The sequence below is a fragment of the Pan paniscus genome, chromosome 13 (assembly GCF_029289425.2).
Source record: "Pan paniscus chromosome 13, NHGRI_mPanPan1-v2.0_pri, whole genome shotgun sequence".
In the NCBI taxonomy this organism is placed as follows: Eukaryota; Metazoa; Chordata; class Mammalia; order Primates; family Hominidae; genus Pan; species Pan paniscus.
The window spans coordinates 126,518,015-126,534,071 of record NC_073262.2 but is presented as its reverse complement, the minus strand read 5'-3'; the positions used below and the strand labels follow the sequence as shown (position 1 = coordinate 126,534,071).

General features: G+C 40.4%; 1 protein-coding gene across 3 annotated transcripts in view; it reads left to right on the top strand.

Annotated features, from left to right (window-relative positions):
- The window catches only part of WDFY1 (WD repeat and FYVE domain containing 1), a 97,959-nt gene that overhangs the window by 30,818 nt on the left and 51,084 nt on the right, over positions 1-16,057 (top strand). For all 3 annotated transcript variants that reach the window (XR_010109548.1, XR_010109547.1, XM_003818682.5), the window contains exons 3-6: positions 2,156-2,229; positions 8,481-8,535; positions 13,145-13,295; positions 15,410-15,522. Coding sequence is in view for 1 of the 3 variants with exons in the window: in XM_003818682.5 (XP_003818730.1) it covers positions 2,156-2,229; positions 8,481-8,535; positions 13,145-13,295; positions 15,410-15,522 (393 nt within the window). In the remaining 2 variants the exon portion in view is untranslated. The remainder of the gene's footprint in view (positions 1-2,155; positions 2,230-8,480; positions 8,536-13,144; positions 13,296-15,409; positions 15,523-16,057) is intronic.

Here is a 16,057-nt window from a genome sequence, read left to right as displayed (position 1 = left end):
TAAATATTGCATGTGAGCAATCATAAGTTATATATAAATGTAGCATGCAAGCAATCATAAATGAAAGGGTTTATGTTCCAAAGGAAAAAAAAACTATTTATTAACAAAATATGCAGTCAGCTGAATTTGGCCTTCTGGCGTGATCCAAAGTTTTAAACATTTGATTTTGGACTGCAGTGATGGCTTTTTAAAAGTTCATTGACTTGGGTGGGCACGGTGGCTCATGCCTGTATTCCCAGCACTTTGGGAAGCCGAGGCAGGCTGATCATTTGAGGTCAGGAGTTCGAGACTGGCCTGGCCAACATGGTGAAACCCTGTCTATACTAAAAATACAAGAATTAGCCTGGTGTGGTGGTGGGTGCCTGTAATCCTAGCTACTCAGGAGGCTGAGACAGGAGAATCGCTTGAACCCAAGTGGCGGAGGTTGCAGTGAGCTGAGATTGCGCCACTGCACTCCAGCCTGGGTGACAGCAAGACACCATCTCAAAAAAAAAAAAAAAGCTAACTGATTTGAAAGATGATTCCTATTTTGCTTTATATCCAACCCCTCACCTTCTACATTAAATTTATATTGCTTATCTCAGTTAGAAACCTCCTTTCTAGGGAGAGAGCCAGGATATTACTATATAATACAAAACAAACTAAGGAAGCCTTTTTTTTCTTTTTGAAATGTTATAGTTGCCTAGCTTCATAAAATTACCCAGCACTTTGTAATTTTTACACAAAAGAGGGATTTTACATATTTATGTTGTTTGTTATAGGGTTGGGCATTAAAAAAATTGAAAAGAAGCTTAAAACTAATGCATTTAGTGCCAGCTAGAAAGCAAGCAAAAATGATGACAGTGAATCTCTGAACGCATCAAAGCATGATTTGATTTGTCAAAGATAAGTGTATGCATGGTTTATTAACATTTTGATTGTATAAAGATATGTATATATATCTTTGTGGTCATAATACTTGATCGTTCTTTTAATCTCAAACATCACTGTGTCAGATAAGGGTATACAGGCTCATAGTCAATTCTAATTGTTTTGTGCACAATTTCAGTACGTACCTTTCAGAGCCAACTACATAGTTCTTGGATGCAACTGAAACAGTCTCTATGGTCTGATCATGCAGTTAGCTATGTTTTTGCTTTGGGGTATGATCCAGTATTATAGTTTACTTCCTTCCTTTGGCGAGGATATCACCCTACTAGAGAGAGAGAACTTTATATTCAAATGGTGACTTCATTTAAAAGATGTTTTTTCTTTTATCTTTTTTTTTGAGATGGAGTTTCACTGTGTTGCCCAGGCTGATCTCAACTCCTGGCCTCAAGCAGTCCTCCTGCCTTGGCCTCCCAAAGTGCTGAGATTACAGGCATGAGCCACCCTACCCACCCGTCTTTTATGAGAAGTTTTATTCCAAAGTGAATTCAAATTTGTTTGTTTTGTTTTGTTTTTCCCTAGCATGCATTTCCTTGTTTTGGTTCTTCCATTGCTAATTAAAATTCCTTAGGCTGAAACAAACCCACATTTTTTTTTCCAAATGTTCCAATTTATAAATCACTTTAATTCTAATTTTTGGTAAAAGACAATTTAGAATTTCTCCTTTCTGAAACTCATTCTCTAGCCTGTGATTTCTGGAAGAGGGTAGGGTAGAACATGGAAGGAGGACAACGAAACCTGTCTGCACTTCACAACTCACATATGCCATATATCTGCACCTCACATATGCTCACTTATGCCATAGAATGGGAATTCTGGTGCTGGGAACCCATCTTTGCACAGCTACTCTTTGACATTTGGTGGGAAGGGTGGCAGGGGCGGGATGACCTCCTGAGCTTTTGGGCAGCAGGTCACACACTACAAGCACTGGTCCCCAAGGCTTGCCAGACTACAGGTAGTACTTTCAGTCAGATGAAGCTTCATGCTGGCTCGCTTCACCCAGCATTATAGAAATAACTGAGAAGATTTGTGAAATCAAGGTTTTAAACTAAGACAACAGAGAGAACTTTAATAACATTTTCAATTTACGTAATTTGTATAAAACATTTTTACCCTCTTTCTGTGAACCTAAATTATATAGTTCTTATATAGTTCTTAATCAATCACTTTGAAGAACGACTTAAAGTGCTTAGCTTTGCTGGTAATGTGGTCTTTGTCTTTCTGGCAGCTCCTTGCTCTGCTATGGCTTACCATCATGACAGCAGACGGATATTTGTGGGCCAGGATAATGGAGCCGTAATGGTAGGTAGCTTTTAGAATGTGTTTATTGTATTCTTTATATTATATTCTTTATATTGACCTCCCATGTCCCATATTGGCCAGTTAACTTTGGATTAACAATGGATGCTCGATTGTTTGGCATGAAAAATGTTTAATTTAGGCCAAGCACGGTGGCTCACATCTGTAATCCCAGCACTTTAGGAGGCTGAGGCGGGCGGATCGCTTGAGCCCAGGAGTTTGAGACCAGCCTGGGTAACATAGTGAGACCTCATCTCTACGAAAAATCAAAAAAATTAGTTGGTAGTGGTGCATGCCTGTGGTCCCAGCTGCTTAGGAGACTGAGGTGGGAGGATGGCTTGAGCCCAGGAGGTCAAGGCTGAAGCTAGCTGAGATTGCACCACTGCACTTTCACCTGGGCAGCAGAGGGAAACCATGTCTCAAAAAAAAAAAAAAAAGTTTAATTCAGTATAGATATTAGGTCAAAAATGGATTAAATTAAATTATTGCTTAATTTTAAACTAGTTCCTTGGAGCTCAGAATGCTGTCATAATTGATAGCTGGGTGCTCGGGCTGACCCACAGATCATAGCCTTCATAGAGTGAATACGTCACCTATAGCAGCCCCCATCCCTTAGCCGTGATGGTGGAGAGCCTCTGTCACTCTGTGTGTGTGTGTGTGTGTGTGTGTGTGTGTGTGTGGTCATTCAGCTAGCAACTCACAGAACTCTTTAAGGCAATACTTCTCAAACTATCTTTGGCAAAGGACCTGATATTCAAGTTTCTAGTCTGTTATAGACTGGCATTTTTGTGCGTCAAATTGTATGCATATATTTATTTTTTCTTAATTGAAATATAACTTAAATAACATAATTATATTTACCATTTTAAAGTATATAATTGTGTGGTCTTGTAGCATATTCATAAGATTGTGCAACCATTACCACCATTCTCTAATTCCAGAATATTTTCATCACCCCTCCCTGCAAAAAAATCCCATACCCATTAGCAGTCACTCTCCATTGCCCCTTCCCCCAGCTCCTGGAAATCACTAATTTACTGAATCCAAGGATTTGCCTATTTTAGATACTTTATATAAGTAGACTCATACAATATGTGTGGCCTTTTATGTCTGTCTTTCACTTAACATAATGTTTTCAAGGTTCATGCCTGTTTGAATTAATTAATTATTTTTGCAGTGGAATAGCATTCTATACTGCACTTGGTTGATCCCTTTATTAGTTGATAGACATTTGGGTTGTTTTCACTTTTTGGCTATTATCAATAACGTTGCTATGAAAATTCATGTACATGTTTTTGCATGAACATATTTTTTTCTATTCTCTTGGGTATGTATACCTAGGAGTGGAATTGCTGGGTCATATGGTGACTATATTGAACTTTTAAGCAACTATGAAACTGTTTTCCATAGTGGCTGCACCATTTACATTCTCACCAGCAACACACAAGGTTTCCGGCTCTCCAAATCCTTGCTAACACTTGTTATTTTCTGCTTGTTTTGTTTTGCTTTGTTTTTGTTATGGTCATCCTGGGGGGTGTGAAATGGTACCAGATTGTGGTTTTGATTCGCGTTTTCCTAATGACTAGTGATGCTGAGGATCTTCTTAGGTACTTGTTGGTCATTTATATCTTCTTTGGAGAAATATCTGTTGAAGTCCTTTGCCCATTTTTAATAGAGTATTTTTTAATTGTTGAGTTGTAAGAGTTTTTTTCTGTATGTTAGATACTAGACCCTTATCAGATATATGATCTGCAAATATCTTCTCCTAAGAGCTGCCTTTTTACTTTTTTTTTTTTTTTTAAGTTTGGTGAAGTCCAATTTATCTTTTTTGTTTTTGGCTACTTAAGCTTTAGATACCATATCTAAGAAACTATTGCCTAATCCAAGGTCATTTATATCTGTAAAGATAAGTGTAAATCAAGATTTACACCTGTATTTTCTTCTGAGAGTTTTATAGTTTAGCTTTACATTTAGATCTTTGATTTATTGTAAGTTAATTCCTATAGTGGTATCAGGGAGGGGTTCCACATTTATTCTTCTGTATGTGGACATCCAGTTATCCCAGCACCAATTGTTTAAAAGACTATTTTTTTTTCCCATTTAAGTTTTTTGGCATCTTTGTCACAGAGCCAGCCAGGCAGAGAGCCAGGGAAGAGTTTCCAGAAGTCAATGTTATAGTGGCTTGATGGTGCAGGGCTATATAGGGAGGGCACCCTAGGGCGATTGGAGAATTGGGCAGAGGCCGGGTCATGCAAGGTCTTGTAGGTCTGGGTAAAGCTTTAAATTTTATTGTAATTGCAGTGAGAAGCTGTTAAAGTGATTTCAGCAGATGAATAGCATGATGTAATTTACATTTTTCGAAGATCCCCCTAGCTACTGGGTGGAGAACAGATTGAGGCACAGCCAGAATGGCGGTGGGAGAATCAGATTGTTATAGCGGCCTGGGTGAAGGGACGGTGGCCATGAAGAAGGACAAGTGGATGGACTTGAGATAAGTCTTGGAGACATCTGAGATAAGTTGGCTGTGTAGAGGAGAGGAAGAGAAGTCGGATGACAGCCAGGTTTTTGGCTTGAGCAGCTGGGTAGGAAGTAGTATTGTTCACTGAGAAGGGTAAGGCTGGGTGGGGGAGGCAGTTGGAGGGAGAGGGGACAGTGAGAGCCAGCCTAGTTTAAGATACCAGTGAGCTTCCAACTGGCCATGTGAAGTTAGCACAGGATAAACAAAACGAGTCCCGGAGAGGTCTGGACAGAGGGCATCATCATCAGGTCATTTTTCAAGCCACAAGAATGACTGTGAGTAGCTGGGGAGGGAATGAAAGAAGTCAGGGCCCAGACCTGCTGCCTAAATAATGACAGTGTTTTGGAGTGGGGTCAAAGGGGAGGCCAGCCAGGGAGGAGGGGAAATGATGATCCTTGAGTGTGACTTTAAGGGGCCCAGACCACCTTATGTAAGCTGAATTTCCTGACCTTGCATAGTCACGCCAATCATTGAGGGAACTTACTAAAATACAGATGCCCCGGCTTTATGCCAGACCTAGAGCTTCAGAATCACTAAGGAGGGGCCTGGGGATCTGTGTAATAAGTAGCAAGTCCTCTAGATGAACCCTAGGGTCAAGTGCTTTAGGGAAACTACATGGTTTCGCTAAAACCTCTGAGGAGCAGGAGCAAGTTTCTGGTTTTTGTGAGCTCAGAAATTTGTAGCAGGCTTTGAAGGGACAAGGCTGAAAGTGCAGGTGCCAGTTAGGAGGCTGCCTCCGGACCCCAGTGTGAAATCATGAAATACTGGGGTGGTGATGGAGAAGAGGCTGTGGCCTCAAGAACTGTCTGGGAAGCAGGGCTGGGTGTGTGAATAAAGGTGCGTGTTGAAATAGGGAGCAGCTTTAAGATGACTTTCAGGTTTCTAGCCAGGAGTTAGCTGTCTTCAGAGACAGAAAAGATGATGATCTTTTTTGGGGAAAGGTGATGAGTTCAGTTTTGAGAACCGACCTTGGGTGTGTGTGCCAGAACCTCAGGGTTTGGTCTGGGCAGGGGTTGGGAGTTCCCTGAACATAGACGTCAGTGGAAACTACGACGGTGGCTGCCGTGAACTAGAGAGAGCAGGTAGATTGAGAAAAGCAGAGGGCCGAGGTCACATTCCTAGGGAAATGTCAATATTTAAAGAAAAGCCAGAGGACTGGGAGCCTAAAGGAGAGACAGGAAGAATGGGCAAAGTGGGAGGAGAGCCAGCCAGGACAGTGCAGCCACGAAAAGCTGGAGGGCAGTGAGTTTCAGGGAGGAGGTGAGTAAAGGTGTCAAGGGCAGGAGGGAGAGGATGAAATTGGGCCTGGCTAGTGCCTTTGGGATGGCACTTAGAAGACAGCTGCTGATAACAAGAAGAGCCTTTCCATGCAGTGGGGTAGCCCTGGTGAGCCATGGACTGAAGTGTGACTGGGAGATGTGGGAGCCAGAGAGCCTGAGGGTAACCAGAGTGGTCTGGTCATTAGAGAAGCTTTTGGCTGAGAAGGGGTCAAGGAAAGTAGAAGTATAGTTATGAGAGTTTCATTGTTTTTATTTATGTATTTATTTTTTAATGAAAGAAGCAGCCTTGGACCAGGTGTGGTGGCTCATGCCAATAATCTCAGCACTTTGGGAGGCTTAGGCAGGAGGATTGAGCCCAGGAGTTAGAGACCAGCCTGGGCAATATAGTAAGACCTCATCTCTACAAAAAATAAAAAAATTAGCTTTGTGTGGTGGCATACCCATATAGCCCCACTACTCAGGAGGCTGAGGTGGGAGGATCACTTGAGCCTGGGAAGTGGAGGTTACAGTGAGCAGAGATTGCACCACTGCACTCCAGCCTGGATGGCAGAACAAGACCCTGTCTCAAAAGAAAGAGAGAGAAAAAAAAAAATAGCAGCAGCAGCCTTGATGTAAGAGCCGAGAAGAAAGATCCAGTGGAAGGGACAGGCTCCCTGCCCATGCAGTTCACACAGCAGCAGGCGGCAGGTGAGGGTGCTGGAAATGCATGACACAGTAGTGAATGCTGAAGCTCTCCGTTTTAGCCTTCAGAAAATTTTATAGGAATATCATCATGTGCATACACACATATAATGAGAAGCCACTAAGTACAAGCTTCATATAGTGCAGTGGTGCAGTGTTGGTGCATTTATCTCCCTAGGGACCCTTCTTGTGGCCTTCAGTTCAAGGGGAGACTGTCATTATAGGATGGCACATAAGAACTGTTACAGTTGTTCAATGGAAAGGGGCAATGCAAATCCAATTTAGCATTAGTTAGCAGTTGATCAATTGCTCTTCCACTGAATACAGATTAATATATACAGTGCTGATACATTTTTTCTACTTTACAAAAACAAGATGGAAAACAAGAAATCTGTATTCTTTTGTGTGCTTTTTTCCCCCCTCACTCTGGTCTGTCGGCAATTCATAATATCCATGTCAATTTAGCATTGATCAATAATAGTATTCTTGGCTGGGCACGGTGGCTCATGCCTGTAATCCCAGCACTTTGGGAGGCCAAGGGGGGGTGGATCACTTGAGGCTGTGAGTTCAAGACCAGGCTGGCCAACATGGTGAAACCCCGTCTGTACTAAAAATACAAAAAAATTAGCCGGGTGTGGTGGCACGCACCTTTAGTCCCAGTTACTCAGGACTCTGAGGCACAAGAATCGCTTGAACCCAGGAGGCGGAGGTTACAGTGAGCTGAGATTGCATCACTGTACTCCAGCCTGGGTGACAGAGGGAGACTCTATCTCAAAATAATAATATAATAATAATAATAATAATAATAATAATAATAATGGTAGTAGTAATTCGTGATTTTTCTTTAGAGTTTTATCTTCATAGTTTTAGTTGAGGTTGATTTTTTTGCAATAAAACACATGTACTTTAAATTTCTTTTCCAAGTTATAAAGTATTACATCTATAGAAAGTTTGGGGCCAGGTGCAGTGGCTCACGCCTGTAATCCCAGCACTTTGGGAGGCTAAGGTGGGTGGATCACCTGAGGTCAGGAGTTCGAGACCATCCTAGCCAACATGGTGAAACCCCATCTCTATTAAAAATACAAAAATTAGCTGGGTGTGGTGGTGCACTTCTGTAATCCCAGCTACTTGGGAGGCTGAGGCAGGAGAATCGCTTGAACCCAGGAGGCAGAGGTTGCAGTGAGCCGAGGAAGCAACAAGAGCAAAACTCTGTCTCTAAATAAATAAATAAATAAATAAAATTAGGAAAATACGGGATCATAAAAAGACAAAAACCACCCCCAATCTCAAAATTTCTCTTTTGTTGTTGTTGTGTTTGTATATTAAATAGGTGTACTTTCCCCCACTAAATTGCTGAGCTACCCAGTGCCCTGTTTTTACTGTAGCTGAGAGCTCTGTTAGTGAGGGGTCTTTGCAGTTTTGCTTTAATATGCAGTGTCTTGAGGGATTTTTTGTGTCACTAAGAGAATAAAGTTTTGTAGTAGGAGGGAGAAGGAATATGGAGTGCTGATCTGGGCAGGAAGAAGTGGACACAAATCCCATGGTGATCAGCAGCACTTACTTTATTCAATTCGGTCTGTTCTCCCAAACAATGTTGGCCTGAGGACAGGTCTGGTGAAAGAAGCAATTCATATCATTCCTAAATAACTCGCCTTAAGTCCTAGGTCTTGTGATAATCATTTTTGGATTGTACTTCATTTTTGAAAGTCAAGTTTCTGTTGTTTTTTAAAACCATAACTCTTTTTTAATTTTTTATTTTGTGCATTTGCTTTTAGGAATTTCACGTTTCTGAAGATTTTAATAAAATGAACTTTATCAAGACCTACCCAGGTAATTATAATACACATTATCTTGCGTACACATACATGTAGACATACACAAAACTAGAACATCATCTCTTATGATGAAAATTAGATTTTCACATTAACTTTTTAGTTTTGTTACCCCCACTATGCAAGAGACTTGTCTTTTAGTGATATTTCAGCTTTTTCTTGCTCATTAACATTTAAAATTTTGTATATCAGGCACATGTATCAGATTTAATTAACCATTCTTTTATTATTGGATATGTGTACTGCTTCCATTTTTTTTGATAACACACTACTCTTCATACATGTATGTGTGTGTATATAACTGAGTGTACAATTTTTTGATATGTGTATACACATTGTGTGTGTGTACTCTTGAATAAGTATATACACGTGTGTGTGTGTGGGTATTCTCCACTGTTATTCTGACTCTAATCCTATAATTCATTGTTTCTATTTTATTTTGTTTTGTTTAAATGGAGATGAGGTCTCAGTATGTAGCCCAGGCTGGTCTCGAACTCCTGACCTTAAGTGACCCTCCCACCTCAGTCTCCCAAAGTGCTAGAATTCAGGTGTGAACCACCTGTCCAAATTCTATAATTCCAATTATTTAAGACAAATCCCTAGGTGCTCAGTGAGGAATTTTTTTTTAAGACAAATTCCTACAAAGTGGAATAACCGGGTCAGACATTAAAAAGTTTTTTAAGTGCCCTAGATTTATTTTGCAGACTGCTTCACAGCAATAGTGCAAGTTTTTATAGTCTGCGAATGGCAGCTGAGAATACCTGTTCATGAAGTCTTCACAACATGGCTGCCTTATAATTTCTTTTTCCTGTTTTATAGTCAAGAAAGTTCTCAATTTGAAAATGATTTAAGCTTTATTTAATGTTGACCATTTGTTGTCTTTTCTGAATGTCCGTTTATGATTTTACGCATATTCCCAGGGAGCTGGAGTGTTTTCTAACTGAATTGTAAGCACTTTTCACTACAAAGCTATCAATACTTTGTGGCATCTGTGACATATACCTTTTTTTCAGTTTTTACTTTATTTTGTAAATTTCAATATTTTAAAACTTAACAAAAGCAAGATCCCAATGACAACTTCAGATTGAAGTTGCAAAACTAAAGCATTTTGATTAAGTTGTGGATTCCCATCAGAGCAATTAGCTGATTCCCAGAAACTTCACCAGAGGACATGACATTTAGCCTCATTTTATTCACTCTATATTTCTAAAATTTTATACTTAATGCTTGTGGATAAAGGTAAAAATTAGAGTGTAGATGTTTTACGTTATGTGTTGTTCATCTTGGTGAAATGTGGTCTAATAATAGGATACTTTAATAAGAAGGCCAAATTGCTTTTCCCTACATATTGTTTCACCTGTTCCAAATTTAAAATAGGAGAAAAGCATCCAGGCACGGTGACTCACCCCTGTAATCCCAGCACTTTGGGAGCCTGAGGCAGGTACATCACTTGAGGTCAGGAGTTTGAGGCCAGCCTGGCCAACATGGTGAAAACCCGTCTCTACTAAAAATAACAAAAATTAGCTGGGCCTGGTGACACATGCCTGTAGTCCCAGCTACTTAGGAGGCTGAGGCAGGAGAATCGCTTGAACCCGGGAGGCAGAGGTTGCAGGGAACCAAAATCGCACCACTGCACTCCTGCCTGGGCAACAGAGCGAGACTCCTTCTCAAAAATAAATCAATAAATAAAATAGGAGAAAAGTGATATAACAATGACCATACATTTGTCCTTGGAGTATGTTGGTCAGGGAAACTGTTTTGTAACAATGAATGATAACACTTTCCAATCTTGCACTGAGTAATGTACTAGCATTATGGTGTTATTATAACACCAGAAGCAACTTTGAATTCTCAGCTATCATGTGCAGGTTTATCTTTAAAATAATCAAGAATCCGTAAATTCCTTTATGAGGTATATACCTACGAGTTTGGAGACCTTTAAATGCCAGGCTTGGAGACCCTTAAATGCCTGGTCAATGTTTTTGTCAAAAGGCAAATTCCTTAATAAATTATTTCATCTGGACAGTTGTGGTAGCTCCCACCTGTAATCCTAGCACTTTGAGAAGCCGAGGAGTTTGAGACCAGCCTGGGCAACATAGAGAGACCATACTGCTATAAAAATGTAGTCAGCCATGGTGGCACACGCTGTAGTCCCAACTACTTGGGAGGCCGAGGTGGGAGGATCACTTGAGCCCAGGAGTTAGAGATTACAATGAACCATCATCAGACTACTGTACTCCAGCCTGGGCAACAGAGTGAGATCCTGTCCCTTTAAAAAAAAAAAAAAAAAGTGTGTGTGTGTGTGTGTGTGTGTGTATTTTTCATTTTTCATTAAGGATCAAATTATTTCATATTCACATCTCATATTATTATCTATATTTTGGTTGTCAAAGGTTTTTTTTGTTTGTTTGTTTTTTTTTGAGAGAGAGCCTCACTCTGTTGCCCACACTGGAGCGCAGTGGCACGATCTTGGCTCACTGCAACCTCTGCCTCCTGGGTTCAGTCAATTCTCCTGCCTCAGCCTACCTAGTAGCTGGGATTACAGGTGCGAGCCACCACGGCCAGCTAATTTTTTGTATTTTTAGTAGAGAAGGGGTTTCACCATGTTGGCCAGGCTGGTCTTGAGCTCTTGGCCCCAAGTGATCCTCCTGCCTTGGCCTCCCAAAATGCTGGGATTACAGGCATCAGCCACCACGCCCCGCTGGTTGTCAAAGTTCTTTATGGGCTATAAGGCAGCATAGGTTTCTTGTGCAGTGGTTCTTGGACCTTTATATTTCATTGATTAATAACACTTTAGAAAACATTTGGAGGGCTAATATAGGGATTGCTGTATTTTTTATTTTGCCAAGTGAGAGTTTAAAAACTAAAAATGAAGCAAAATAAGCATGACTATATCTCACCATACTTTCATAAAAGAAAGGATATCAGAAAAAAACCAAACAGCAGAAAGGATATAATCTTAGAAATAGGATGGCTCTTCCCAGGAAAAAATAGTTGACTATTCACTACAGCATCTTTACCACAAACTAGTTTAAACCCTATGACTGTTTGGCCTGAGTTTAACAACTACGGATTTAGTCGAAAAAGTGTTTTGAGTGAGACAGACCAAATTAATCTATCACTTATTAGACTTTAGGCGTATATTAATATTTATATTTAATATATATTTATAAATATTTTATAAATAATATTTGCATTTCAGTTTTCTTATCTGAAAATCAGTATAATAATACACACCCTGTAAGTATTTATGGAAATTAAATATCATTAAAACAGAAAAAGCATTAGGCTCCACATCAGACGCTGAGACAGATCGTATGAGATATGGCCTACTCAAATTTAACATTATTTTCAGTTTTAAATTTTTATTTTTTAATTAGAGACAGAGTCTCGCTGTCTTACCCAGGCTGGAGTGCAGTGGTGCAATCATAGCTCAATGTAACCTCCAACTCCTGGGCTCAAGGGATCCTCCCATCTCAGCCTGCTGAGTAGCTAGGACTCCAGGCAAGTGCCACCATACCCAGCTGGTTTTAAAAAATTTTCTGTAGAGGTGGGGTCTTGCTTTGTTGCCCAGGCTGGTCTCCAACTCCTGGCCTCAAACAATCCTCCTGCCTCGGCCTCCCAAAGTGCTGGGATTATAGGTGTGAGCCACTGTGCCCAGCTGAATTTAAGATTAATAGCTATCATAGCATCCTTTAAGTTTCAGAATCCTTCATGAGTATTTAAGTGTTCAGTGTAACCTTTTAGCAGTGGATGAATCTGACCTTCATGTAGACTTTTGGGGAGAGTCCCTCAGTTCTTCCTAAGCAGTCTGTACAGCTGAGAGCAAGGTCAGCAGTTTCTCTGTCTGGCCTTTGACTTCATTCATCAGACTGGATGCTTATTAAACATCTACTACATGCAAAGTTCTGTACCAGATGAAGTTGAAGTCAGGTTACACTGCCCCGGTGTGGCTTATAATTGACCTGGAAGTATTTCCAGAGTTAGGTAACAGACAGAATACCTTCCTCATTCTCAGCTGTTATTTTGGAACAGAGAACTTTACAAAAGCTTTGTCTTTGTAAATAATAAAATGTTACACACTGATAAAAAAGTATTCCAGAAACCAAACACATAACACCATTTTTTAATTTTAGAAAACTGCCATTGCTCTTACTTAGAATGCCAGTGTTTTCTGAAGGTTCAAAACACTGAAGTTACAGACGATTAAACATTGCACTGTTACAACTGCTGCTTTCCACATGGTTCTTGTTCATACAGTTTTTTAGAGCAAAGTAAAAATGTCCTCTTGAGCATAGCAAAAACAAAAAAATCTATTCTCTAATCTATTATTTGATTTCTCCTTGAGCATTACTCTTTAATGATTCCTAGCTTCTGGTGGCCATGCCTGTGGGGAGCAGAGGGCACGGCCTTGGAGAGAGCCTGTGCTAGTGAGTTGTTGAGCTGGGGCGGGTTGTCTGAAATATATTCACAGAGGACAGGCATTTCCAGTACACTCTTGTACACAGCTGTGCCCTGGCTGCGCAGATGGAGAGGTTGAGCCTCAGTTCTTCCCCATAGAGTGCTGTTTCTGGAGATGACATCTGTTCACCTTTCTGTTCCTGCAGCTCATCAGAACCGGGTGTCTGCGATTATCTTCAGCTTGGCCACAGAGTGGGTGATCAGTACCGGCCACGACAAGTGTGTGAGCTGGATGTGCACGCGGAGTGGGAACATGCTCGGGAGGCACTTCCTCACGTCCTGGGCTTCGTGTCTGCAGTATCCTTCAGAGCCACGGACCTCTCCTTCCCCTGGCCTCTGCTTCTCAGTGTTTGGTTCTGAATCTCATCCCAAATTGCTAACTGAGATCTAAAGACTGAATGAAACCTATTTAAGTTTGTGCAAAAGTAATTGCATTTTTTTTTTACCATGGAAAGTAATTGCAAAAATTGCAATTACTTTTGCACCAACCTAATACATATTTCACTGAAAATCCGAGAACTTCCGTAAGTTTGCTGTAAATTGGGTTTATTAAAAATAATGAAATGAATTGTTCTGTGCTGGGAGGTGCTATAGGTTTTTAATTCAAAATTGTGGAAAACCCAAGCCCATTAATGCAAACCCTTCCTCTCACGTCTTTGTGTTTCTAATGGAAAGACTTTTTATTGTGCGAAGAAAGGAAAAAAGGAACTTGTCTTCTAGTAATTGGTTATTTGCAGACTCTGTAAGTATATGTACTGAATATTAAGGGTTTATAGCCCTGGGGTTTGTTCCTAAATGGGCTACAAGGAGTTTTACACAAAACTTTTGCTTAATGCTTTTTTTTGTGTGGAGAGGACCCATAATCCTTATAATACTCTCAAAGATGGCTCAGGATCCCCCAAAATGCTAAAAATCACGGCCTAAAAAATTCCTGCTACTACATGGAATTTGCTTCATGTAGAGCTTGCCTTTACCTAAGGATACCTCTGCCTGCTGTGTATCTTAGTGATGGCAAGATCAAGGTTATCAACAACAGGCAGACACCCCGCAGTAGTTTCTCTCTCAGAGTTGAATGTCTGGCTTAGTAAAATTCTGTCCATTGAAAGCCTTTCTTTAAAATGTTTGCTGCAAATGAATGCACAGCATGAGATATTTAAAATAGTATCATATACTTTAGGATCAAACAAGCAAAAAATACTCTGATATAGTATGTGCTACATAAGCGTTTTTGTTACGTGCTAGGCCTCTCAAAATGGTTTTGTAGAAAATGACACAGAATCACAGTCATGCCCTAGTTTACGGTGCTCTTTTTGACCCGTGTTTTGGAAGAGTGATAGTTATCCTATTGTAAATAGCTTTCCTATTACAAATAGTAGTTAACATGTCGTGTATAAATTTCTGGTTTTCCACAAATATCTATGACCACAAATCGAGAAAGTAATGAGTTGTGACCAATAGTTAATATATTTTCTAAATTTAAATGTACTACCGCTACAAATAACTGCGTTTTGGATTATTAAACTATCCACAGTAATTTAAAGTGAATCATCCTTTTCATTTATAGCTAAATTCTCTAGGCCAAAAGAAACATGGATTCATGTCTGGTATTTACTGTCAGATTTACATTATTTTCAGAGATATTTCATAAATAACCATTATGTTTCAGAGCTTTCTTGCTGTTTTCAGTAGTTAGCAATTTCTTTTTCTTTTTTTTCCTTTTTTTTTCTTTTTTTGAGAAAGAGTCTTGCTCTGTCACCCAGGCTGGAGTGGTACAGTGGCACCATCTCAGCTCACTGCAACCTCTGCCTCCTGGGTTCAAGCTGTTCTCTTGCCTCAGCCTCCTGAGTAACTGGGATTACAGGCGTGTGCCACCACGCCCAGCTAATTTTTTGTGTTTTTAGTAGAGATGGGGTTTCACCATGTTGGCCAGGTTGGTCTTGAACTCCTGACCTCAAGTGATCTGCCCGCCTCAGCTTCCCAAAATGCTGAGATTACAGGCATGAGCCACTGCACCCAGCCCAGTAGTTATCAGTTTTACTCTTTGACACTTTATTGTACTTGATTATATCTACTTGTTTTCGTGTGTGTCTGCCCTACCAGCTCTTTTTTTATTGCCAGTTCCTGGGATCTTGCTTGATATAGTAACAGGCACTCAATGAGTTCCTGTTGAATGAATGAATATAAACTTTCTCAGTAATAACTGCTGTTTTAATTTTTACCTTCAGTATTTACATATTGCATGCTTTTCAGTTGGGTGTTTCCTTTCTTGTTATAGTTTTACGTGTATGCTTATTCTCTTTAAAATGCATGTTTTCTAACTTTGAAAACTAACTTTGACTAACGCTGGTATCTCTCTTATGAGAGGACTTTCAGGTGATTTCTGTTCTACATCCTTGACTGCTTCTCCTCAGATATGACTTTGACACTCAGTATGCTTTCGTTGGTGATTATTCTGGGCAGATCACCCTGCTGAAGCTTGAACAGAACACGTGTTCAGTCATCACAACCCTCAAAGGACATGAAGGTAGGCTATATTATCACCCAAGAGGTTTTTTTGCCTAACTTGGACATCCAAATTCAGTTCTCTACTATGTGGATTCATGAATGCTGTGTTCCTCATGATCTGTCAGGGATCATTTTGATTGGCCAGATATGGGATTTAGAGTGAAAACTAAGTGAAGGTGGGGTGATGGGTTCATTTCATATTGTCGAAATCCCTTCTAAATTGCTTGTGTGGATAATACTTTCTACGTTGCTTACCTTTTTAAATTAAGTTATGGCTGGCACATTGGTTCACACCTGTAATCCCAGCACTTTGGGGGCCGAATTAGGTGTACCACTTGAGGCCAGGAGTTCGAGACCAGCCTGCCAACACAGCAGAACTGCCTCTCTACTAAGAATACAAAAATTAGCCAGGCATGGTGGCTCATACCTGTAATTCCACCCCTAGCTACTCGGAAGGCTGAGGCAGGAGAATCACTTGAACCTGGGGGGCAGAGGTTGCAGTGAGCCGAGATTACAGCACTACACTCCTGCCTGGGTGACAGACTGAGACTCTG